The sequence below is a fragment of the Stegostoma tigrinum genome, chromosome 17, assembly GCF_030684315.1.
Source record: "Stegostoma tigrinum isolate sSteTig4 chromosome 17, sSteTig4.hap1, whole genome shotgun sequence".
NCBI classification, from domain to species: domain Eukaryota; kingdom Metazoa; phylum Chordata; class Chondrichthyes; order Orectolobiformes; family Stegostomatidae; genus Stegostoma; species Stegostoma tigrinum.
This window is the reverse complement of record NC_081370.1, coordinates 10,277,606-10,303,905: the sequence shown is the minus strand read 5'-3', so window position 1 is coordinate 10,303,905 and position 26,300 is coordinate 10,277,606. Positions and strand designations below refer to the sequence as shown.

Genomic DNA, 26,300 nt, shown 5'->3' with positions numbered 1-26,300 from the left:
CTATGACCATCCCATGCCTTATAAAACAAAGATTACTGTTCACTCAATCTTTCGCCAATGATACTTGATATGCAGAGTCCACATCATTTATAAGAACAAGATCTAACAGTGACTCCTCTTATCAGCTTGGGCAAATACTGCTGTTGAAACTTATAAATACAGTCTAGGAATACTTGTCCCTCTCTGCCTTTTGAATTACCACTATCACAATTTACATTAATGTCCCCAATTATAACTATTTTGTAATGTTTGCATTTCTCTGTAATGTCCTTGCAGATTTGTTCCTTTACATCCTTCCCACTAGATGGTGATCTGTCAGCTATACTAAGCCATGTAACTGCAGTTTTATCATTCCTCATCTTATGATCTGACAGCAATACTTGACAAATTAAATCCCAGAGTGAAACATGATGTAATAGTCCATACGTTTTTACACTTGCAGTTTGCTTAATGTGGAGATATGCCTCTGAACATATTCAGAAGAAGCAGCCAATATGCTTTAAAAAAACCCACAAAAATGTATGTTTATGATGTTATTACTGGATAAGTCATATTTCAGACAGTACACTGGCATGACAGATTATATTTTTATTTGTTTTAGTTTTAATGATGTGGATTCTAGTTTAACCATAAGCATTAACACTGCAGATTTTGTTTTTGCATTAATGTTTATTACAAAAGAATTGACATTAGAATAGACTGATCCAACTTATCTACTTATAATACAAATTCAAACATTTTTAAACACTCAGTAGAAGTATAATTCAATTAATCTCAAATTTAAAAATCAACAAGGAACAAAACGGCTTGTGTATATTCTCCAGAGCACCGCCACTATACTATACCAGAGTCTCTCCACATAATTTAACTTATTTGTAACTTCAATGTTTAGGCTAGGTAGGACAGCAAATAAATTCTTCCTGAAGCTATCATTGACCTGCACTTCAAGGTAATCATTTTTAAATAACTTCCTCAGGGTTTTATTCCAAACATTTTGGTCTGGGTCTCAGTGACTTCACTCTGTGGTAACTTAGTTCAGTACATGTCCTTCCCTTCTCAGGATCACAATTCTACACAGTCATCTTATGAAAATGAGCAAAAAATAGTCACAAAGCCTTCATTTGAAATCTTCAACATCCATCTTTGGATTGTAAAGTAACTGCACAGAAGCTGGTATCCCTCACCAAGTTATCTTTTATTTATTTGTGCACAGTACACTGGCTGTGGCCAGACAGCTCAGAGTCAGTCGCTTGAACTGAGGAGATTCTAATCTCCTGGTTACATTGGTCAGGCAGGGCTTTCCCAATTGGCCCAAGTTAACAACCCCAATCAACAACCTCATAGTCCACCTGGTTCCAATCACTACTCACTATTTCAATTTAAAGGTTTTTATGATCAGGACTGCTGTCTCTTTAAGGACTTGTGTAGTAAGAATTACTTACGGCAAAAGTCGGGCGTTCTCCAGTCAATACAGACTCCAGCATCTATACATGCTTTAGCATAGACTGCAACAGCATCACAGAGGCACTCACAATCTCCAGCTAGTTCACAACCACATGCATCTCGGACACAGTTATCATAATAAGGCATTCTGTAGACCTTGAACACAAATCAGTAAAAAAGATTTCATCTGCATGTTTAAGAAATTACTGAAGGTGAAAAATTAAAGGCCAATTGCAAATTTTCTCCTCACTCTTACAGCATCAATATATAGTATTTTAACATGGCTCTGTCTTTTATTTTGAAAATCAAATAACATTTTTCCTATTTGCCCCTCCCAGCTAATTTAGATTTGATTATCAATTTGATGCTAATCATGAATCCTCAATCAAACCAGTTGTCCTGTTTTCGAATTTTACAATAAATATTGATTCGGTATGGCTCTGATCATTACAGTATTAAGCAGCCTTGTGCCTCTGAACTCCCCTACTAAATGACACAACATATGCAATTAACTACTCAAATCCAAGTATTAATAGTGACACCTGGAGATCATACACAGAACCTTCTTCACAGTATGCTAGTTTACTGAAATGCATAATATTTCTGAATGTACTATAAATACTGAGTAGATGAAGCAGCATCTACCCTCAGTCAGTTTGAGAAGGCAAAGAGTATTAATGGGTAGAATGTTCCCAGCTCCTTAATAACATGGTTAATGGTAAGTCAGTTGAATAAACATGGTAAGATTGACAAAATAACATTCTCAATGTCAAGAAAAAGTCTGATTTTTCACCCAGTTGATGGCCTCTTTGCATGTATTAACTTCTCGTTATTACCTATTCTTACCTTATTTATTTGCAATATGCTACCTCCCATGTGGTAGAGAGTGCAAAGTGACAATTCCTGACATGAACGTCTGAACAAACAACTGGCAGTTCTGGCTGACTACTTGGTCTGATGAGCTCCAACCTGGCCAGCAGTCCCAACATCTCATGGTATGCTTCATAGGATCTTTTATCTTCCAATCACCAACGACGCCTCCATATCCCTAACGCACTTACAATATTTAAAGTTTTTGAGAAGATTTGTAGCTCCGGTTGTGAACGAGGTTGTAGGCATGCTCACCAAGCACGTACAATATAATTCACCACTTTGATATTACATTCTGTCATTGCATTGCTGCTACCAGGTCACTTTGTACATTGTGACAAGACACCCCAAATGGGCACATCTCAGGGCCTGTACCTGGCCTATACCAGCAGCTTAAGCAGCAATCATGGTGCTATGGGGCCCTTAAAGTTATAATTGCATTAATCAGGTTGTTACACAGTACAAGTTTCAAATAGCTGGAAATCAGTAAATTCTTTGTGTCAAACACAAGCAGCCATCAACTACATGGAATACAAATCCTGGTCACAAGCAACTTTGACCTTGTCACCGGCATTTCAAATGGACCTCAGACATCCATGTCAAGAATCCATGTCCCACCTTAAAACTGGAAGTATTTGTCAACATGAACTTCTGTGTAATGTAATCTTGGTTGATATAGGGGTGAGGGTGTTGGAGGACAAAGTTTCAGCAATCTGACTGCAGTTACAATTTACTGTCATATTTTTATGGTAGGGCTTGTGTGACATTATCAGAACATCAAGGGTCCACATATTCCATGGCCCTGTTTGTTGGAGCCCTCCATGACCTACTTTATCAAGGGCTATTCTAAACTATAATTTGTGTGTGACATGAATGCTCATATTATCAAGGAACTGTTCTGTTTCCCACATAAGAGAACTTTTCATTTGGGGTAGGCCTTCTAAGGAAAAGGCTTGTGTCTCCCATTTCTGAAGCATGTTTGTTGTGAATCCAGTGTAAAACAAGACTATCCTCTTGAAGACTGGAAGGCTTTTTGAAACAGTCTGTTCCTGAGAAAGCTGTTGCTACCAAGATCCCAGAGATAACTGCCTATGCTTGGTGGTATCCACCTACACACATTAAGTTGACAGTGATCTGACATCTTGAACCTTATAGTTTTTGCCCTTGGATATCAAATATATTGCCAAAAAGATTTTTTTTACCCTCCCAGCCCAAAGTGATTCTCTGGAGAGAGAGATTGTATATGAGTCCATTAGTATGTTTTAGGTTATGGAGTAATTGGGCTATGGAAAGACAATGCATTGGTCCAATCCCTACCATAACATTCTGAGCTTATCACTCAAATATCCCTCTATTATCAGTTGAATAAACTTCATTCGTGCCCCACACCTAGTTCCTAACCATGTCTCTCTGATTTTATTGATAACAATTGTTTTGTCCTTACTAGTTATCAATGTAGAGAGACTAATCTACCAAACATGGCAAGAAAATATTTCTGTCTTTGTCCCATACCATCAGGTCCATGATACCTGGCAATAGAAAGACAACAATAAGACATGCCGGAACTTATTTTTTTAACAGTTTTCACTCTCCTCATTGAGATAACAAGGTGTAGAGCTGGATGAACACAGCAGGCCAAGCAGCATCAGAGGAGCAGGAAGGCTGACGTTTCGGGCCTAGACCCTTCCTTTCTTTTCTGAAGAAGGGTCTAGGCCCGAAACATCAGCCTTCCTGCTCCTCTGATGCTGCTTGGCCTGCTGTGCTCATCCAGCTCTATACCTTGTTACCTTGGATTCTCCAGCATCTGCAGTTCCTACCATCTCTCACTTTCCTCACTAGTCTCTTCAATGAGGTTCCATCAAGTATAGTCCGAATCTTTCGAGAGATTTTAACATCTGACAAGCAAGATTAATATGAATCTTTTGAACTTTAAGACAATCTTCTCTGAGGCTGGTATCCAGGTAAGTGCACGCCCTCGAAAGTGCACCCACATCTGGTTTGGAACAGTTCAATTGCTTAGCAATATCGAAATCAGAACAAATCAAAATCAACATCTGGTTAAATGGTCACCCTGTTCTAATGGAGGCTGATATGACACAGCCATTTCAGTGATCGCAAAAGCAGTCTTTAACAACATTTGCTCTGGAATTCAACCTTTGAGCTTGTACAAGACATTGGCAAGACTGAGAACCTATGCTAAGGAAGTTGGCTCAATTACCACTTATTGATATAAAAGGCTCAGGCCCAAGCTTGATAGTGCAAAATTGATTGAGAAAGATTCATCCAGATTGGCTTAATATTTTTTGATTAGAGAATGGCTACCTGAGTTAAATCCTGATTAAATACCTGGAAGCTATTCAGAAAGGTCTAGGGACTACCAAACAAACCAAGATCACCTTACATGCTGACCAAGAAGCAATTCCACATTTCTGCAAAGCCTGCCCAGTGCCATTTGTCTTAGAGGCAAAACCTAAAGTAAAAATCAGCAGGCTGAAAAACAAAGAAATCATCAGTCTAGATTGCAGAATGGGCATCACCAGTCGTACTGATTGTGAAGCCTAATGATTGGTTTGCCTTTGTGGGGATTTTAAACAAACAGTAAAATGCTTTTCACAACTGGACAAATACCCAAACCCTTTCACAGACTACTTACACACAAATTTAGCAAGAGGCTGTCCTTCACAAAGCTGTACATGAGCCATGCAATTGCAATTACTTGAGGATTCCCAGAAGTATGCTATAATGAATTGCTATAAGTATTTGTGCCAATACATGAGATTACCACTTGGGGTGTCTTTAGCCTGTACCATATTTCAGCAAATGATGGATAACATTTTACATGGGCTACCCCAGGTCACCATTTATCTAGATAACATGCTAATCACAGGGAAGATTAATAAAAAGAACTTTGACAACTCGGACATGGTCCTTGGATTTTTTTTCTAGATGGGCATGTGCCTTAGAAGGGAAATATATGTGTTCTAGACATCCCAAGTGACCTACATACGCCACACAGTCAACTAGACCTGCTGGAAGATAAAGTGAGGGCTACCAAAGGTGCCCTGGCTCCCACATCTATGCCGGAGCTGAGGTCTTTCCTTGGGCTGCTGAATTATGATGTAAAGTTAATGCATAACCTGGCCTCCGCCATGGCATCTTTGCATCAACTCATAAAAAACAGTCAGCCATGGAAATGGTCGCATAGCCAAGCAATAGCTTTCAGTGAAGTGAATAAACAGCTATCATCCTTGAAGGTATTGGCACACTATTATCCCAAGTGAGATTTGGTACTGACATGCAATACCTCCTTGTATGGTATTGGGGTAGTATCAGCTCTGAGGTTGCCCAATGGAGAGGAACACCCAATAGTATGTGCATCCAGGGCTTTGGCTAAGGCAGAGTGTAAATACACCCAAGTAGAGAAGGAAGGCTTGGTGACTATATTTGGAGGCAGGAAGTTCCACTAATACCTTTACTGATGAAAATTTGTAATAATAACGGACTACAAATTCTTCAAGGACCGCAACTTTCCCCCCACAGTGATCGAGAACGCCCTTGACCGCGTCTCCCGTATTTCCCGCAACACATCCCTCACACCCCACCCCCGCCACAACCGCCAAAAGAGGATCCCCCTCGTTCTCACACACCACCCTACCAACCTCCAGATACAACGCATCATCCTCCGACACTTCCGCCATTTACAATCCGACCCCACCACCCAAGACATTTTTCTATCCCTACCCCTGTCTGCTTTCCGGAGAGACCACTCTCTCCGTGACTCCCTTGTTCGCTCCAGACTGCCCTCCAACCCCACCACACCCGGCGCCTTCCCCTGCAACCGCAGGAAATGCTACACTTGCCCCCACACCTCCTCCCTCACCCCTATCCCAGGCCCCAAGATGACATTCCACATTAAGCAGAGGTTCACCTGCACATCTGCCAATGTGGTATACTGCATCCACTGTACCCAGTGCGGCTTCCTCTACATTGGGGAAACCAAGCGGAGGCTTGGGGACCGCTTTGCAGAACACCTCCGCTCAGTTCGCAACAAACAACTGCACCTCCCAGTTGCAAACCATTTCCACTCCCCCTCCCATTCTCTAGATGACATGTCCATCATGGGCCTCCTGCACTGCCACAATGATGCCACCCGAAGGTTGCAGGAACAGCAACTCATATTCCGCCTGGGAACCCTGCAGCCTAATGGTATCAATGTGGACTTCACCAGTTTCAAAATCTCCCCTTCCCCTACTGCATCCCTAAACCAGCCTAGTTCGTCCCCTCCCCCCACTGCACCACACAACCAGCCCAGCTCTTCCCGGCCACCCACTGCATCCCAAAATCAGTCCAACCTGTCTCTGTCTCCCTAACCGGCTCTTCCTCTCACCCATCCCTTCCTCCCACCCCAAACCGCACCCCCAGCTACCTACTAACCTCATCCCACCTCCTTGACCTGTCCGTCTTCCCTGGACTGACCTATCCCCTCCCTACCTCCCCACCTATACTCTCTCCACCTATCTTCTTTACTCTCCATCTTCGGTCCGCCTCCCCCTCTCTCCCTATTTATTCCAGTTCCCTCTCCCCATCCCCCTCTCTGATGAAGGGTCTAGGCCCGAAACGTCAGCTTTTGTGCTCCTGAGATGCTGCTTGGCCTGCTGTGTTCATCCAGCCTCACATTTTATTATCCTACAAATCCCTGCTAGATCAACTTAAAGAGAACAATGTAATGTTGTCAATTGCTTCAGGCTGAATTCAGTGGTTGATTCTGATAATAAGTGTGTATAATTACGGTTGGATCATTGTCTGGGAGGCCAAGTAGCAAATACAGATGCGAGTGGTGCCGTCACTGGAAGAGTCTGTAATGGTTTTAAATGTTCTGGACACAGTTCTAGACTTGGCAAAAGTGTAACAGCTGGTGGTGATGGTAGAAACCAAAAATCTATCACAACCGGAACCTTTATGGACACGGAAAGAACAGGTCATATTGGAGGATGCCATATGATTATGGGAAGCAAGAATGATTGTTCCAAGCAAAGGTCACTACCAGATACTGGCTGAACACCACCAGGGTCATTCAGGGGTGTCCAAAATGAAAATATTGGCAACAAGTTATGTCTGGTTGCCAGGATCGGATGCAGACATGGCTGCTTTGTCGGACCGTGCCCAGAGGGCCTGCAAGGACAAAGCTTACAGCCAGCAACAACCCCATATTTGTGAGAATGTTTGGGTAAAAACTGGACTCAGTTACATATTGACATGGCAGGTCCTTTCATGGTCTCAATCTTCTTAGTCATTGTGGTCACCTGTTGAAAATGTCAGAATGTGCACAGAGTTCACTTATCAAACACAAGGATGACAATGGAAAAATTGCATGCATCTTTTGCAATATCTGGTCTCCTAGAAGTGTCAGCCATAGCTAACAGGCCACTGTTTACCAGCAGGGAATTTGAGTATTTCCTAAAGTCAAATGGTATTAGATGTATAAGGATAGCTCCATACCATCCATCATGCATTGGTCTAGCAGAAAGAGTAATCTAAACTTTGAAGGCACACAGCCTACGATTTTACCACATTTATAATAACATTATACATGGACATTTAAGCGATCATCTCCATGTAAATTTCCTGCAAGAAATCTAATAGAATATCGGAACTTTTATCACTGTCTGACAAATGGCTTCCATCTCTCAAAATACTTCAGATCATACTCCTTCTAACTATTGCCCATACACTTGTTCCATTCTTCAAATTCTCATAAGATCCCAAAGCAGAGAACATTAAGATGTAATCATCTCCCAAGAACTTACACTTCTTCATTACACTTTCTACAGCAACCGCTGAATCCGTACTTTCAGCTGAAATTATTTTTCTTAGTTTCCAACCCTCGCCTTTATATAACTATCCTTGCAAAAATGTTTTAATCCAGAAAGTCAACTCATGAAAGATAGAATTGAGAACAATTTTTACCAACATTATTAAATGTATAATGTTATATTTATATAATTTATTTACAGGTTTACACATTACAAACATATGGCTTCTATACCAACAATCACCTTTCAATCTGTATCTATTAAGGGGTAGAAGTGAAAGCCCAGTTAATGCCCAGTCATCAGCATATAAACGAACACAACTAATGTTGTCATTAACATCTACTCTCACAGGCAATCCTAGCTGTGTATTTTAGAATAGATTGCAAACGTCTCTGAACGCTGGCATCTACAACAATGACGACAGCAAGTCAAATATTTTTGACAGAAGTAGAGGATGCATGAGTTCAGTTTGAATTGAATGGAAGTGGAAATATCAGCCATTGGTACTGTAGTATAGAACAGTCTGCTGTCATGTTGGTCATCATGCCCTCACTAAACAGTGTGTGTTTCAAGTTCAATGACATGCCCTATGCCAAGTTCGTGCTGGATATCACCATATTTTTGACTTTTCCCTAGGCTTTCTGTCAGGCATGCCAACGAATCAAGCATTTCTAAGCACATATTTATCAGACCACTTCTGTAGGCCACCCAAACATAGTTCGAATCACAGTTCTCTACAGCAAGACCTGTGTGCAACCTTATTCTTCAGTGAGTTGGAATTTGTATCATGCTTATCTCTTGCTCTAGTTGCAGACCATTTATGCCCAGTATTTTATCACTTGAAGTTACTGCCTCCAAGGTATCCTCTATACTACACACTGTCAATATTTGTGCTGGCAACTGTATATGTGAGTGCATAACTATGTATCCTCTTCATCATTGTTCTTCTGCCCCTTCACATCAATCTTCCTGGTTAGGTTGCAATTCTCAGAAATCTGAAAAGAGAAACGTTGCAAGGCTCTGGATGTGGTGAAGAGAGGTGAGGAAAACAAAAGATACACATTTCCACCATCTGCAATTTGTCATTCCGAAAAGAATGAGCGTCACCCAATTTCTTGAGGCATATGAATTCAATTCCTCCAAGTTAGAGCTGTGGCATTACTCACTGCAGCTATCTGTAATCCTTTGCTTCTTTTTAGTGTGTTTGGAGAGTCTTCTGTTCTCTTGTAGATGGATGACACCTCCCCTTCGCTGTACCTCCTAAACTAAGGCATTAAATGGAACAGTGGAATATCCAAAAGGCTGTTCTCTGCCATACTGTGCCATAATTCACTCTTCTCCTTGCTCACACTCTCTTCACAACCAGTTCAAACATTCACTTCAGTGGTAATGCAACTCCCGACTAAGAGATGGAGTCTGGTTTTAAGAATTGCAGGCTAGATTTAACTAGCGTAAACCTGGGATCTAGTATCGGCACATCAGCACTGAATGCCATGCTTCATGCTGGACATTGCAATCATTCAAATGAGCAGGCAGAACAAAGTGCATATAGTACTTGCATTGTAAGCCATGGACAAGGGGTAACCTCACATTTTGATGCTTTGTTCCCTTTCACATCTCATTGAATTTTACAATTCACTGCAGCTGGAATTGGGCATTTTAACGAACAAAACTAGAATACCATGGATGCTGAAAACCTGAGGTGCTTTATGATGCTCCATCCTCAATAAGTTTAATAAGTTCAGATCACAGCTATTTCTTCTATTTTTCTTGCAGCAGGTACCTGTAATTGGTACTTCAAGCTCCTTCCATTTTGTTTTTTAAAACTTAACATCCCCTTTTGCACCATTATGTTTAAAAGAAAGGACTTGCATTTACATGGTGCTTTTCACATCACAGGATGTTTCAAAGGATATCTGAAATTTAAACTCTCCCACCTTCTATCCATTGGATCTCCCGTCCTTCTCTTCTTTCTCATCCTATCTCTGTATTGTCAAATTTGCAACTTGCCTCACTTCAGGTGAAAGGCATGTAACATGACTTGTTTTTCTCTCTCTCTCCAAAGTTGCTGCTTTCAAGAGTATGCAAGTTTAAATGAGAACCAGATCAATTAGCCTAAAATGCATGCACACTGTTACTCAGATTTCTTCCTATTTTTTCTCATTTAACTCTATAGTTGTAATCATCTCCTGCAGATACTCTGCTAAACTTCCCTTTCAATGCATCAATAGTATTTACTTGGACCACACCTTTGGCACATTCTTACTGCTCTCTGGGTAAAGATGCTTTCTTTCTTCTGAATTTTGATTTGGATTTCTCGATGAGTACCTAATATTGACGGCTGCTAGATATGTTCTTCCTCACAACAGGAAAGTTTTTTTTTCCATATCCACACTAATTTTAAAGATCTCTACTAGATAACGCTTCACCCATTTTTCAACAGTCTTTACCTACACCCTGTCAACATAGCTAAAAATCCTGTGGGTAAAAATGAAGAGTCCAAACTGTAAACTAACAGATAAAAGGGGTGATGTTCTCAGGGTTGTATCCACTCCACCAGCTGAATTTAACCAGAAGCTTTGTGGAAACCCTATTTATGCACATAGCTGGATGTTTGTTTTTTTCATCCAATTTCCAAAGTTACAGGGACAAAATGAGAAAAATTGACAAACTTCACCCCTAAAAATGCTCATTTTCACACAGTAATAAAATACTACAAGACGATATATAACTCATAATACACTCACCAGCTTGTGACATGGCTCAAACACCTTACTGTTAATTATAGCACACATTTTTTCAGCTCTGGCCAAACGATATGGATTTTTGCGACATGGAAATACAACCTCCGTTACATCTCTGCATGTAGGATCTTCCTTCCAAGAATTCGCGAAGGTCAGTACATTGGAAACTAAGTATTTATTCTGTGTTACATATTCATCGTCTGCATTACCATTGTAATTACCACATAGTCCACACACTGCGAACTGGAAAAGTGATAGAACATAATTTTTTCAAACACTAAAACATTGTGATCATATGCCTAAGAATTGAAATCAATTAATGAGCTTAACAAAGTATACAGCTTAACCAATATGGCAGTTAATTTTTTATTTTGGTTGAGAGTTTCAGCTGTTTGCTTTTATTTTAAGATTTTGCCTTTTTTTATCTTTAGCATACTGAAGATAAAAATTTGTGGATAAGGAAGTTTTTTGTATATATAAGGTGCTTTTCGGAATTTCTTCTTTTTAGGATTGATTTCACTGAGGACATGCAAGAGATACAGAGTGTGATAGTATATTCAGAGAGATGGTTATACAGCTAGATCAGTCAGATAGATGAGTGATTGTTAAGAAAGGTAACAAGATAGTTCAGAAGTCTCCTGTGGCTCTTCCACTGTCAAACGATATTCCATTTTGGATACTGTTGAAGGGGATAGCCTCTCAGAGGCAAACAGAAGGGGCAGTCAGATCTTGGGCACCAAGAATGAATTTTATATCAAGTGGGGTTTGTGAAGATTCAAAAGAATAATTGTTACAGGGAACGCTCCTATCAGGGGCACAGACAGGAGATTCTGCAGCCTGAGCATGAATCTAGGAATAGTATGGTGCTAGAATTAAGGACATCCCAAAACAGCTAAATCATGTTGACAAAGAGAGTGAGAAGCCAGAAGTTATACACATTATACAGACCAGCATAATTAAGGAAAGGGTTAAGGCTTCGCAGAATGAATAAGAGGCTAAAATACAGAACCTCAGAGATAGTAATCACTGGTGTACTCCGAGTGCCACACTTGAATAAGAGTCAGAGTAAAAAGATAGGGCTGATGAATCAACTGCTGAAGAAATGGTGCAATATGCAAGGATCATTGGAATGTCTTCTGGGCAGTAAAGACCTGTTAAAAAGGGATGAATTTCACCTGAACTGGGAAGGGATCTAAATCCTGGCAGGGAGATTTTCCAGTACTATTTCGGGAGCTCTTAAACTAGCAGAGAAGTGGGGTGGGTGGTTCCTAAACAGCAATAAAAACTGAAAGACAGATGAGGATATTTCTTTGAATCAGAAAAGGGCAATGTAGAAAAAACAGACAAAAGCAAGTCCAAAAATGAGGTAACTGAAGAATTAAACTACATTTATTTCAATACAAGGGGTCTTACAGATAAGGCTGATGAACTCAGGATATGTCTGGGAACATGGAACTTGGATATCATAGCTATTACAAAAACTTGGCTGAAGGAAGGACAGGGCTGGCAGTTCAAAGTTCTGGGTTTTCAATGCTTAAAAAGGATAGAAAGAGAAGCACGAGAGCAGATTGAGTGGCGCTTTTGATGAAGGAAAACATTACAACTGTAATTAGAGATTATATTTCTAAAGGACTGTCCAGTGAGACTATGTGAGTAGAAATTAGAAACAAGAAAGGGATGGTCACCTTGATGAGATGGTACTATAGGCCCCCCAGTAGTCAGAGGGAAATGGAGAAGCAAAGATGTAGAGAAATCTCAGATATATGTAACAGCAATAGGCTTGTAATAGTAGGGGATTTAAATTTTTCCAAACATTGCCTGAGGCTGCCACAGTGTTAAAGCTTGAATGGTGAGGAATTTGTTGAATGTGTTCCAAGAAAATTTTCTTTACGAATATGTAAATATACCTACTAGAGAAGGAGCAAAACCTGACCTTCTCTTGTGAAATAAGGCAGGGAAAGTGACTGAAGTTTTCGTAGTGGAAAACTTTGCGACGAGTGATCATAATTCTATTAGTTTTAAAATATTTATAGAAAAGGTTAAGCTTTCCACAGAAGTTAAAGTTTTTAATTGGAGTAAGGTAAATTTTAATGGTATGAGACAGGAACTTTCAAAAGTTGATTGGAGTACACTGATCACAGGACAAGTGACTTTTTCAAAAGTGTGATGACAAGAATTCAGAGGCATCAAGTTCATATTAGAGTGAAGTATACGACTGGTAAAATTAGGAAACATGAATGCATAAAGAAATCAAGGTTCCAGTCAAGGATGAGAAAGAATCATATATCAGATGTAGACAACTGAGATTAAATGAATTTCTTCAGGAGTATAAAGAATGTAGAGGAATTCTGAAGAAGGAAATCAGGACGGCAAAGAAGATAGCCTTGGCAAATAAAGTTAATAATCCAAAGAGATTCTACAAGTACGTTAAGAGCAAAAAAGCAACAAGAGAGAGAATAGGGCGCCTTAATGATTAATGAGGTCACCTATGTGCTGAACCTCAGGAGATGGGAGACACATTAAATTAATATTTTGCATCAGTTTTTATTGTGGAGAAACAGTTGAAGGCTAGAAAACTCAGGAAAATAAATATCTACTCTTTGAAAACAGTTCACATTACAGAAGAGTAAGTGTTGGGGGTCTTAGAAGGCATAAAGGTAGATAAATCTCTGGGACCTTTTCAAGTGTACCCTAGAATGTTCTGGGAAGTTAGGGAAGAAATTAAATGTCCCTTAGCGGAAATATTTGTATAATGAATAACCACTGGTGGTGACTTGGAGGACTGAAGGGTGGCTAATGTTATGCCTTTATTTAAGAAAGCCTATAAGGAGAAGGCTGGGGTCTATAGGCCTGTGAGCCTGACATCAATGGTGGATATGTTGTTGGAGGTGATTCTGAAAGATAGGATTTACATGCAGTTGGAGAGGCTAGGAATGATAAAGGATAGGCAGTGAGGGAAATCTTGTCTCACAAACTTTATCGAGTTTTTTGAGAAATTAACCTAAAAGATTGATGAGGGCAAAGCAGTAGACATTGTCTACATGGACTCCAGTAAAGCCTTTGACACAGTTCTACAAGGTAGGCTAATTAGTTAAGTTGGATTACGTGGGATTTGGGGTGAGCTTGCCAACTGGAATCAAAATTGGCTTGACAGTAGGAGACAGAGGGTGGTGGTGGGCTGTTTTCCAGATGAGAGGCCTATGACCAGCAGTATTCCATGGGGACTATGTTTGTTTGACATCTAAATTAACAATTTGGATGAGAATATAGGAGGCATGGTTAGTAAATTTGCGGATGACACCAAAATTGGTGGTATAGTGGACAGAGAAGAAGGTATTCTAAGATGACAAAGAGATCTTAAACAAATGAGTCAATGGGCTGAGGAGTGGCAGACGGAGTTTAATTCAGATGAATGTGAGATATTGCTTTTTCATAAAACAAACAAGGACAGGACTCATACAATTAATGATAGAATCTGAGGTAATGTTATAGAACAAAGAGACCTAGGGGTTCAGGTACATAATTCTCATAAATTTGCATAGACAGGGTGGTTAAGAAGGCATTTAGCACACTTGCCTTCATTGCTCAGACCTGAGAGTATAGGAGTTAGGATGTCAGGTTGAGGTTGTGTAGGATGTTGCTAAGTACTGTGTACAGTTCTGGTTGTCCTTCTATAGGAAGGATATTATGAAATTGGAATGGGTTCAGAATGGATTTACCAGAATGTTGCCAGGAATGGAGGGTTTGAGTTATACAAAATAGGCTGGATAGGTTGGAACTTCTTTCACTGGAGAGTAGGAGGCTGAGAGGTGACCTTATAGAAATTTATAAAATCATGAGAGGCACAAGTAAGTTGAATCCAGGGTGCTTCCAATCATCACAAAGAACTGATTTTCATCACATCTGTGTGGGTTAATGTCATGAGCCACATTCACACAGACAGTTACTCAAGGCTGGATTCAAACCCATCTCTCTCGCACTGTGAGACAGCAGTGCAAAGCACTGGGCCACCGTACCACTCATACTCAAGACAATGTGTCATCAAATATGTAAGTAATATTTACCAGCTGTTGTGCAATCTCACCCTAAACAGTGAATTAGTCTTAAACAGTAACAGAGCAGGAGGGAATGTTGGCAAAAAATGAATGAGAATTGTAAACTATATGTTAGAATACAGAACAATGAAGAATGGCTGAATGTATTTAAAACATGGAAATGAGTGTCCATTCATGATCTTGCCTCTTTTATATTTAATTCTTACAAAATAAACTAGTGTTGAAGAAATTCTTTTAAAGTGAGATAAATTAGTTTTTTTTGTAAATTGATACATGCTTTTAAACTTTCTATTTGATGTTATTTTAATAACCAAGACTATTGCTGGCAGCACAGTTGTCAAATTTACTAGTCCATAAATGACATTACTAAATATTAGAAATGATTCATAGCATTGAAAGTTTCAGCAACATCATTTTTTCAACACACTTCTATTGCATTGTTAGTGAAGCTTAAACATCCAGACATAAATAATACTTCTGAGTAAATACATCCAAATATATGGAAACCATTCAAGGACAAAACTTTAGATTTCCCTCCATTTAGACATTTCAACAACCTTTGCAATAAATACTATTCTGAACCTCATCCTGATTCTGTAAAGATTAAACATTTACAGCAACTTCCTCAAAATAACAAACTATTTCTAGAATAAAATGGAAAAGACACAAGGAGACTTTGGTATAATTGGAAGGAAAACTGATCAAATATTTGATAATAAACATTTCAAATGAAAAATAAAGAGACAATTCAGATACAAGAGAGTTAGAAATTCTGGGAAGCCAATGACTACATGATTGTTATTGAATCAAGCTGTAGATTGAAACAAAATATTTTTGAGTTGATAGTGCAATTATTTTACAAACTGGCCCAAACTAGTTTCACTTTGATATTTTCAGATTACTTCCATCTATAAGAAAGCCAAACTATCATCAGGAGTTTGATGTTAAGTTACCTCTGACAGTCTAGTAATTGAGATGTAAGCATTCATGTTCTTGTTCCATATAATAGTTAGCTCAAGTTTTGAACTGATTTTTAAATCAAATTTTAAATACAGTGGATTATTAATGACTTTGAGTCCTCTTGCTGCATTTGGAGGTGTTATTTGATAGTGCCCATTAGTCAGCTTAATTAGAGTATCCTGAAAGAAAAAGAGAGCATGCACATTGATTATTGTGAAGCTAGTGATGGATGGAATTTATCATATTAAATAAACTAACTTTCCATCAGTACAAAAGCAAAGCTCTGCTGATTTTTTCTGAAGAAGGGTCCAGACCCAAAACATCAGCTTTCCTGCTCCTCTAATGCTGCTTGGCCTGCTGTGTTCATCTAGCTCTACACATTGTTAGATCAAATTCTCCAGCATCCGCAGTTCCTGCTATCTCAAAGCTCTGATTAAGATGGGATTCTGAAATAAGAATTTTTTGAACTACTCACGTCAAACAATATCTGTGGTGAGAGAAACTGTTAATATTTCAGCTTGATTATCTTTCAGTAAAACAATAAACTGTTCTGATAAAAGTTTGCTTATTAATTCATCGAATTTAAATTCATGCACATCCATTAATCCATCTCCTTCATGTCCTTAATGGAACAACCAAAACTTGCATTCACACCATCACATTTATGACATCTCATATTGATTTATTCTCCACAAATATTGTCATTCCTTCAGTGCGCTCAGTCCATTTCTCACACTAATAATTCTATATTCTCTCCCCTTAAAAGATGGGAAAGTGCAAAACTTCAAGGAAAGGTAGAGAACCAAGGAAATAGGAAGTCTCTAATGTTAGCTACCTTGATAGCTACAGACAATATCTACCCTTCTGATCCTCTGGGGTAAAGGCCCTGATCTAGAAGAATGTAGATAGCAGTAGCAACGTGCTGTGAAAAACTGAGCCTCATGGGACAATGACTGTCAATGTATGTTAACTGTGTTTAATTTTGTAAACGCAGTGATCATTACAGTATGAGAATAAGATTGCCCAGATAAGCAAGTCTTTTTTTGAACAGAAATTGAAGATAGGACAAATTGAAATTGTCAGGATTGAGTTGGGATGTGCAGGTTTGTCACATTTATCTCTGTAAACAAAAACCTATTAAAGTGTGTACATACTGACTCCAATATTGTGCTTCATTACCAGAACAATACTGATACTCAAAGATATCGATAGATGTGAGTCTTTGCCTGTATTCAGGGTTACGACTATTGCAAAGTCAATTGGCGTTCATCCCCCCTGTCTGTGGAACAGCTACATGTTGTTGAGGAGAAGGCAATTAATCCTACTGTTAATACAATTGCTCCCATGGCTTTTAACACAATTGATTTTGGAGTTTAATTTCATATGGTTTCTCATCAGCAATGGAAGTTAGAGTTGCATAAACTGTTCCTATGCCACAAAAAAGGCTGAGAGTCAGGAAATGCAGATTGAGGAAAGTGAAGTTAGGGATAGGTAAACTGATTTCAAAAAAGTTGGAAATCACCAGTCAAGCAGTAAGAGTACACTTTGACATAGGCATGGCTGCAAGTATTGAGTTTTACAGTGTGGAGGTTTCCATAAAATGTAGGAACAGAGTAGGTTATTCAGCTCCTCAAGTCTGCTCCGTCATTCAGTGGCAGCATGGCTGATCTGATGATCTTGAACTCCACTTGTTTATTTAATTCCCATAGCCCTTGATATCTTACTGATTAAAGTATTTCAAATTGTGATTTCAAATAAACCTGTTGGACTATAACCTGGTGTCATGTGACTTCTGACCTTGTCCATCTCCCCACCCACACCCCCACTCCCCCACCCCCCACCATCCAACACTGGCACCTCCGCATCATTGTTGATTAAAAATCTGTCTATCACAGCCTTGACAGCCCTCTGCTGTAAAGAATTCTATAGGTGCACTACCTCTGAGAGAAAAAAACAATCCTCCCATGTATATCTTAAATGCGTGACTCCCTAACATTGGGTTTAACTTTCCAGGTATTTAATGCCCCTGTAGACCATTTCCCCCACCACCCAAAGCTTCCCCTCCTTGGTAGGTAAATCTCCGTACAGTGCTTTTGAAACTGGAAGTTCCAGTATCCAAGTGAACCAAGTCAAAAGCAGTTTAAGTGATATTTAGGATTGGTATCTGATGTTACTTAATAAGGTTACATGCAAACTGCGTAAAGAGTAATAAAAAAATAAGATGAACAATCATCACTGAGTCACTATATAACACCATAGGGAAAACTGAGGTACTGTGAGTGCCAAGCCACTGGGATTGCTGAACTAAAGAGTGTCAGACTAGATTCAATCTGTACTGCAAGTAATCAAATGCAGATCAATTGTTATTTGCTTTTAAAATATTTTATCCTTTTTCCGAATTTTAACTATTTTTAAGCCAAAACATATTTTGTTTACACTCATTCATAGAATGCAGTGTCAGTGTTGATTTATTTGTGAAAGGATATTAGAGTAAGAGGGGTACAATCCAGTTGTTGTGGTCCACGTGACCAATAACATAGGCAAGAGTTCCTGTTTTGGGAATGTCAGAAATTAGGAAACTAAAGAACAGGACCTCAAGGGTTATAATCTCTGGTGTTACCCAAACCATATGCAAACTGACACAGAAATATGAAAAGTAGGGAAGTAAAAATGTAAGCTAAGGAGTGGTGCAGGAAAGAAGGGTTCCATTTTGTGGGACACTGGCAGCAGTATTGGAACATCTAGGAACTGTACCAACAGAATGGGTTCTACCTGAACCAATCTGGGATCAACATCCCAGTTAAAAGGCTAAATCATGCAGTCACAATGATTTTAAACTAGCAAATCGAGGGTAAGTGCTCAGGCAGAAGCCTATACAGTTTCAAAATCAGACAGTAAAAATCAGGTAGGAATCCTACTTTGAGGTACAGCACAAACTATAAGTGTATAGAATAAACTGAGAAGAGAAATACTGAACAGGTGAATAAAATATCAGTGCTGAGGGATAGGTTACACTGTATGTCCCAAATAAGAATTCTATATACAACTGCGCGGAGTGTAAGGATTAAATTAAATGAGCTGCACAAATCCAATTTGGAGGTAATCATAAAGTAGCAATTACTGAGGTGTGACTGCAAGATGGCTGAGACTGGGGACTAAATATACCAAGTTATATGGTTTACAGAATGGAGAGGCAAAATGGCGGGGGAGGTGGAGTAATCTTATTGATGATAAACGAATATATTGCAATATATTAAATGGGGGATTAAATGAGGGTCACACATCCAGTGGAGACCATATTCATGGTCCTCAGGAACAGTAGAGGATCTAAAACTGTAATGAATATTGTGTACAGACCTACTAGTAGCAGTTCTCAAGTGTTACATTGTATAAATGGAGAAATTAGGCAAGTGTGCAGCAAAGCCAGACAAGTATCAATGGGGGATTTTAAGTCTAACATCGACCGGGAGAGGCAATCAAGAGTTTGTCAGAAAGTGTGTGAACTTCTGGAGTGTTTCCGGGATAGTTTCCTACAGCAATATAAGCGGAGACAGAGACTGTCAACAATATATCTACTTATAGTTAAACACGTGAAGAACAGTAGAGGACGGTTAAAGAAGCATTAACACAAACAAAACCAGCTCATACTCTTGAGAGGGAAAAGCTCCACTTCACAGAAAAGAAACAGCTATGGAGAATTAAACAGACAATTAAGCAGCATAAAACTAAATGAAAGAGGTTACAAAAACGCAAAAAAAAAACTCAGATTCTGCTGAAGAGGGAAGATACAAAGACGAGCAAAGGGTTACAAAACAGCTTATGAGTGCTACAAAAGGGAAATTTTTCAGGGATATCAAAGTCAAAAAGGGAAAGCAGGTTATCAAGAGCACTGCTGGCTCACTTAAAACTGTTTGTGGGAATATACCAATAACCATGGGAAAACGGCAGACATATTCATAATTTTATTTCCACTGAACTTACGGCGTACAGGGAATGGACTAAATTAAATTAATGTAAGTAAAACACTGGATATAAGGTAATTAATGGAATTAAAGAGGGCTAAATCTCAACCCATCCGAGGGTGTTAAAATAAATACAGGAGCACATTGTAAAGGCCCTAACTATAATCTTTCAGAGTTCCTTGAATACAGGGAATCCCTCTGGATTGAAAATTGCACACCAATCTTTTTTAAAGAAGAATGAAAGAGGAAAACCAGGGAATTAAATACAAGTTAGTCAAGTGTCTGTGGTGGAGAAATAGTCTGTAATCAAGGACAGGCTAACAAGACACTTTGAAACATTTCAGTTAATCAGGGAGAGCCAGCATGGATTCTTGACAGCTCTCTGATGAAGGGTCTAGGCCTGAAACATCAGCTTTTGTGCTCCTGAGATGCTGCTGGGCCTGCTGTGTTCATCCAGCCTCACATTTTATTATCATGGATTCATGACAGGTAGGTCATGCCTGACAAAACTCTAAATTTTTTTGAACAGGTGACTGAAGTAATGGGACAGGGGAATGTCTATGGGTGCGTTTATATAGACTTCCAGAAGGCTTTTGATAAAGTCCAATATTAAACACTATTAAATACAGTAGAAGCCCATGGAGTTGAGGGCAAATTACTGACAACATAGAATCATAGATTTCCTACAGTGTGGAAACAGGCTCTTTGACCCAATAAGCCAACACTGACACTCAGAGCATCCCACCCAGACCCATCCCCCTAATTTACACTTCCCTAAACACTGTGGGCAATTTAGCATAGCCAAGCCACCTCACCTGCAAATCTTTGGATTGTGAGAGGAAAGCCAGAGGAAACCCACACAGACATGGGGAGAATGTGCAAACTCCACACAGACAGTTGCCCGAGGGTGGAATCAAAGCCGGGCCCCTGATTCTGTGAGGCAGAAGTGCTAACCACTGAGCCACCGTGCCATCTAATGGCTGGGGAATTTGCTGAGTAGCGGGTAACAGAAAGTGGGGATAATGGGTAGGTACTCAAATAGACAGGACCTGACCAGCAGTGTCCCACAAGGTTCTGAGGAAGGGTCCCTTGAACCAAACTAATAATTCTGACTTCTCTCCACCCAATGCTGCCAGATCTACTGAGCTTTTCCAGCAATTTCATTTTGTGCAACCTACAAGGATCTGGGTTAGGGCCTCAATCAATCACATTATGTATTAACAAATTGAATAATGCCACTGAAAGTCATATATCCAAATTTGCTGATGACACAAAGTTAGGTAGAAAGTGTAGATGATTGCATTAAATTACAAAGGGATATTGACAGACTAAGTGAACGGGCAAAACTTTGACAGATAGAGTTCCGTGTAAGCAAGTGAGAGGTTATCCATTTTGGACCAAAAAAAGATAGATCAGGTATTTCCTAGAGAGTATAAAGTTAAATACAGTGGATGCCCAAAGACACTTGAGATCTTAGGTACATTGATTTTTAAAATGTCACAAACAGTAGCAGAAAATAATCAAGGTGGCTAATGCAATGCTAGCTTTTATATTGAGAGAAATGGAGTACGAGGATGCAGAAATAGTGCTAAAGTTATACAAAACTTCAGTAAGGCCCACCTGGATTACAGTGAGAAGATCTGAGCACCACACCTTGGGGAGGATATATTGGTTTTAGAGGGAGCTCAAATGTAGGTTTACAAGAATAAAACCTGAACTTCAGGGGTTAAGTTGTAGGGAGAGATTGCATAAATTATGCTGTTTTCTCTAGAATTAAGAAGTTTTAGGGGTAATCCGATTAAAATCTTCAAGATGTTGGCAGGAAAAGACAGGATAGATAAAGACAAACTATTTCCACTGGTTGGGGATTCCAGAACTAGCGGGTGTAGTCTGAGATTTAGGGCTAGACCATTCAGGAGAGATATTAGGAAGGGCATCTATACATAAAGGATGGTAGATATTTGAAACTCTCTTCCATGAACAGCAGTGGATGCTAGATCAGTTGTTAATTACTGGTTAGATAATTTTTTGATAAGCAAATGTATTAAGCAATATGGGCCAAAGGCAAATATATGAAGTCAGACCACAGATTGGCTATCATCTCACTGAAAGATGGAACAGGTTTGAGGTGCTGAATGGTCTACTCCAATTCCTGTGCTTCCTGGAATTGCGGCAGCTCATTGTGCTCTTCAGTGAAAAGTTCCAGGAATTTGATCCAGTAACAATGAAACTTTGGTCATATAATTTCAAATTCATTGGGGAGGCGATAGCCTAGTGTCATTATCACTGGACTGTTAATCTAAAGACCCAGATAATGTTCTGGGGACCTGGGTTCAAATCCTGCCATGGCAGTTGTTGGAATTTGAATTAAATATCTAGAATTAAGGGTCTAATGATGACTGTGAATCCATTGTCGATTGTTGGGGAAAAACCCATCTGGTTCACTAATGTCCTTTAGGAAAGAAAACTGCCATCCTTACCTGGTCTAGCTTACATGTGACTCTAGACCCACAGCAATGTGGTTGACTCTTAACTGCCCTCTGGGCAATTAGGGATGGGAAATAAATGCTGCCTAGCCAGTGACACCCTCATCCCATAAATGAATAAGTTAAAAAAAGAAGTTAGGATGGTATGTGGTTTGGAGAAGTACTTCCAGCAGGTGTGTTTGGGCTTTTATTGATTCCTGGTATGTGAGTGTCTCAGCAAGGCAAACATTTATTGCCAATCATAATTGCCATTTGGACGGTGACATTGCTGCTGTCCATGTGGTGTAGGATGGCTGTTTAAACAGGGGTTCTACAATTTTGATATAGTGGCAATGAAGATAGCAACACAGCTCTAAGTCAGGCTGCTGTGTAGCTTAAAGTGTAGCTGGCAGGTGGTGGTGTGCCTATGTGTGCGATTGTTCAAATCCTTGCAGATAGTACAGATTGTGCTTTGGAAGGCACTATCAAGAAATGCTCGGTGAATTACTGCAGTGTTGTGTGCATGTAGTATACACTGTGTCTACATGGTGGAGGGAGTAAATGTTTAAGTGGTGGAAAAGGTGTCAGTCAACAAGATTGTTTTGTCCTGGGCTTCTTTCATGTTAGTGAAACTTCAATCATTCAGGCAACAATAGAGTAATCCAACAAATCCTTGATTAGTGTCCTGAAAATGGCGCACATGTTTTAGTTTAGCAGTCATTGGGAGTTTCTCGCTACAGAAATCTCCACCTCAAAGTTATTCTTGTAGCCATGGTAATTGTGGCTTGTCCAACTAGAATCCCATTAGAAGTTGACTGTAAGAGATTAGCACTGGAGAATTTGGTAATTTTATCATTGAAAGTTAGTTGGTGTTTGACTACCCCTTTTTGGATAGTCTTTGCCAGGCATTGTGGGTTTGGACTGTTACATATTAACTATCAGGCCAAGCTAAATATTATTCAAATCTTGCTGAATACAGATGTAACTTGCTTCCTGTCTGAGGAGCTGCAACTGAATACATGATGAAGTGTGTCCTCAGAATTAAGATGGAAATTTGTCTCCACTAGAACTGTGCCTTGGTTACTCCTGCTAATAGTATCATGAGCATTTGCAACAGGAATGGGTAGGTTAGTGAAGGTGAGGTCAAGTAGGTTTGTTCCTTGTGTTGGCTCTTGCAATTGGACAGCTATGTCCTTGAAGACTTTGTCACTTCAATTTGTTGAAGTTGTACATATGCTCACTTGTAATCCTCACAGCCCAGTTTGCCCAAATTCATCATCAAATTCCTACAGTGTGGAAACAGGCCCTTCAGCCCAACAAGTCCACTTCAACCCTCTGAGCATCCGGCCCAGACCCATCCCCTTCAACCAACCTACTCTTCACATCCCTGAACACAACAGGCAATTTAATGTGACCAATCTGCCTAGACTGCACATCTATGGATTGTTGGGGGGAAACAGGAACACCTGGAGGAAACCCACACAGACATGAGGAGAATGTGCAAACTCCACACAGACAGTCGACCAGTGCCATAATCGAACCCGTCCCTGGCACCGTGAGGCAGCAGTGCTAACCACTGAGCCACCCCGTGCTCATTATACCAAAAAAAATACAGAAAAAGATTAAATGACAATGTAAAAACAATAATAGACAGAAAGAGTCAACATTTCATTATTCCGATGAAAGGTCATCAACTTCACGTGTTACCAACGACTTTCTCTTTCTCCACAGATACTACCTGACATGCTGAGTATTTCTGAATTTTCTATTTTTGGCAGATTTCCATCATCAATAAAATTTTACTTTTACGTTCAGCCTTGATTAAACCTTGGGTACACCAACACTTAATTTCCAACATCCTATTCAATAATTAACTTTTCTTTTACTTGTATCATTTCAGTATAATATTATGGTTGTAGCAGTAGTTGAAGGCTAAAGATAAAGAAGAATGTTGTGTTCAGTCAGTTTTGAACAATATCAACATTGCTAGGAAAAGCATGTACAACAAATAAATAATTATTTAAGAAATTGGTTACCTTTACAGGGTCATTTTGGGATGAAAACTAAATGGTGGTTTTGCCAACAACATTTTCATCTCATGTAAGATTAAAACAATTTAATGGAAAAGGGGTTTACACTTGAATCAACTGAGATAAATGTGCGAATTGAAATAACTGAAATTATACTGCAATGCTAAACTTCGTTACCTGAAAGTAGATCTTAATGGACTTAGTGCAGACCACTCCTGTTTTACCGCAAATAATATTTTCTGAGACTATTTTGAATGATGGCTGTCTGGAATCAACAGAACAAGCATCCTAAACAAACAAATTGTGCAGATTGGTTAAGATACAAAGAATGAAAGTAAATGCAGTCAGATACATGAACACATAAATTATTTATAAAAGAAAAACTTTTGATTTTTACCTGAACTAAAGTATATTCACAACTGCCGTCAAACACATATTGATTCCCATCGAATGTGGTAACATGTCCTTCTCCATTAATTATGCAGGTTGAAGGGCACTTTGCATCTCCTGTGCATTCCCATTTACCTCCAATGCAGATACTATTCAAATATAAAATTTTAGAGAGATTGAATTGAGATTACAAACCTCTGCTCAAAATTATTCCAACTGTAAAAACAGAACTCTAGTAGCAAATTGCCACTTCTCTGGTTTATTTAGCATGGCCTATTTAACAACTCAAGGCACTTCCCAAGAAAATCATGAAATAAAATTTCATACCAAGTGACAAAGGAGCTATCAGAACAGATGACAACTAGTCAACGTCTTGGTTTTAAGAAAGATCTTAAAAAGAGAGAAGCAAAAAAGCAAAGATTTAGGAAATTTCAGAACTTAGGATCTGAAAGCTGGCCACCCAGCTGCCAGTTGTGCAGCAATTAAACTTCAAAAAAGTACTAAATTGAAGGGAGTGTCAAGGAAGAACTGAAGGGTTAAAACAAACTATAGGCTGTCAAAGGAGTAAAAAAAAACAAGAATGGAAGATACAAACTTTCCACATTTATAAACCAAAGTAAGTCTATGAATTTTGAAATATAGAAAATATATAGGAAATAAGTGCAGGTGTGGACCCTTTGAGCCCACACCACCATTCAATATGATCATTGCTGATCATGCAATGTCAGTATCCCATTCCCACTCTCTCCCCATACCCATTGATTTCTTTAGCCGCAGGGGCCATGCCCAGCTCCCTCTTGAATATATCTAATAAACTGACCCCAACAACTTCCTGTGGGAGAGAATTCCACAGATTCACAGCTCTCTGAGTGAACAAATTCTTTCTCACCTCAGTCCTGAACGGCCTACCTCTTATTCTTAGGCTGTAACTTCTAGTTCTGGACTTGCCCAACATCAGGAACATTCTTCCCACATCTATAGCCTGTCCAGTCCCATCAGGATTTTATGCATTTCTATGAGGTCCTCCCTCATTTTTCTAAATTTCAGTGAGCACAACCCAGTTGATCCCGTCTTTCTTCAAATGTCAGACCTGCCATCCTGGGAATCAATCTGGTGAACCTTCACCGTCCCTGTTTTACGGCAGACCGGGATGTACAATTGTGGAAGTTCATCCATGTGTTCTTTAAATGTCTGCCATTGCATATCTACTGTCAACCCCTTAAGTATCCATGGCCAGCTAATCCTAGCCAATGCATGCCTCATACCAGCAAAATTAGATTTATTTAAGTTCAGGACCCTAGATTCAGATGCAATTATGTCACTCTCAATCTTAATGAAGAATTCTACTGTATTGAAGATCTCTCACCACAAGGTTGCTAATTAATCCTCTTTCATCAAAAAATACCCAGTCTAGGATACTGTGTTCTTTAGCTGGTTCCTCAACATATTGGTCGAGGAAACCATCCCTCATACATTCTGGAAAATCCTCCTCCATCACATTGCTACCAGTTTGGTTGGTCTAATCAATACATAGATTGAAGTCACCCACAATAACTGCTGTACCCTTA

General features: G+C 39.4%; 1 protein-coding gene across 1 annotated transcript in view; it reads right to left on the bottom strand.

The window, feature by feature from the left end:
• Positions 1-1,434: 1,434 nt before the first annotated feature.
• The window catches only part of LOC125459471 (mucin-6-like), a 210,458-nt gene continuing 185,592 nt past the window's right edge, over positions 1,435-26,300 (bottom strand). Inside the window, exons 22-26 of the mRNA XM_059652220.1 lie at positions 24,740-24,881; positions 24,520-24,630; positions 15,879-16,064; positions 10,874-11,113; positions 1,435-1,599 (exon numbers count right to left, since the gene is read on the bottom strand). Coding sequence (XP_059508203.1) covers positions 1,435-1,599; positions 10,874-11,113; positions 15,879-16,064; positions 24,520-24,630; positions 24,740-24,881 — 844 coding nt within the window. The remainder of the gene's footprint in view (positions 1,600-10,873; positions 11,114-15,878; positions 16,065-24,519; positions 24,631-24,739; positions 24,882-26,300) is intronic.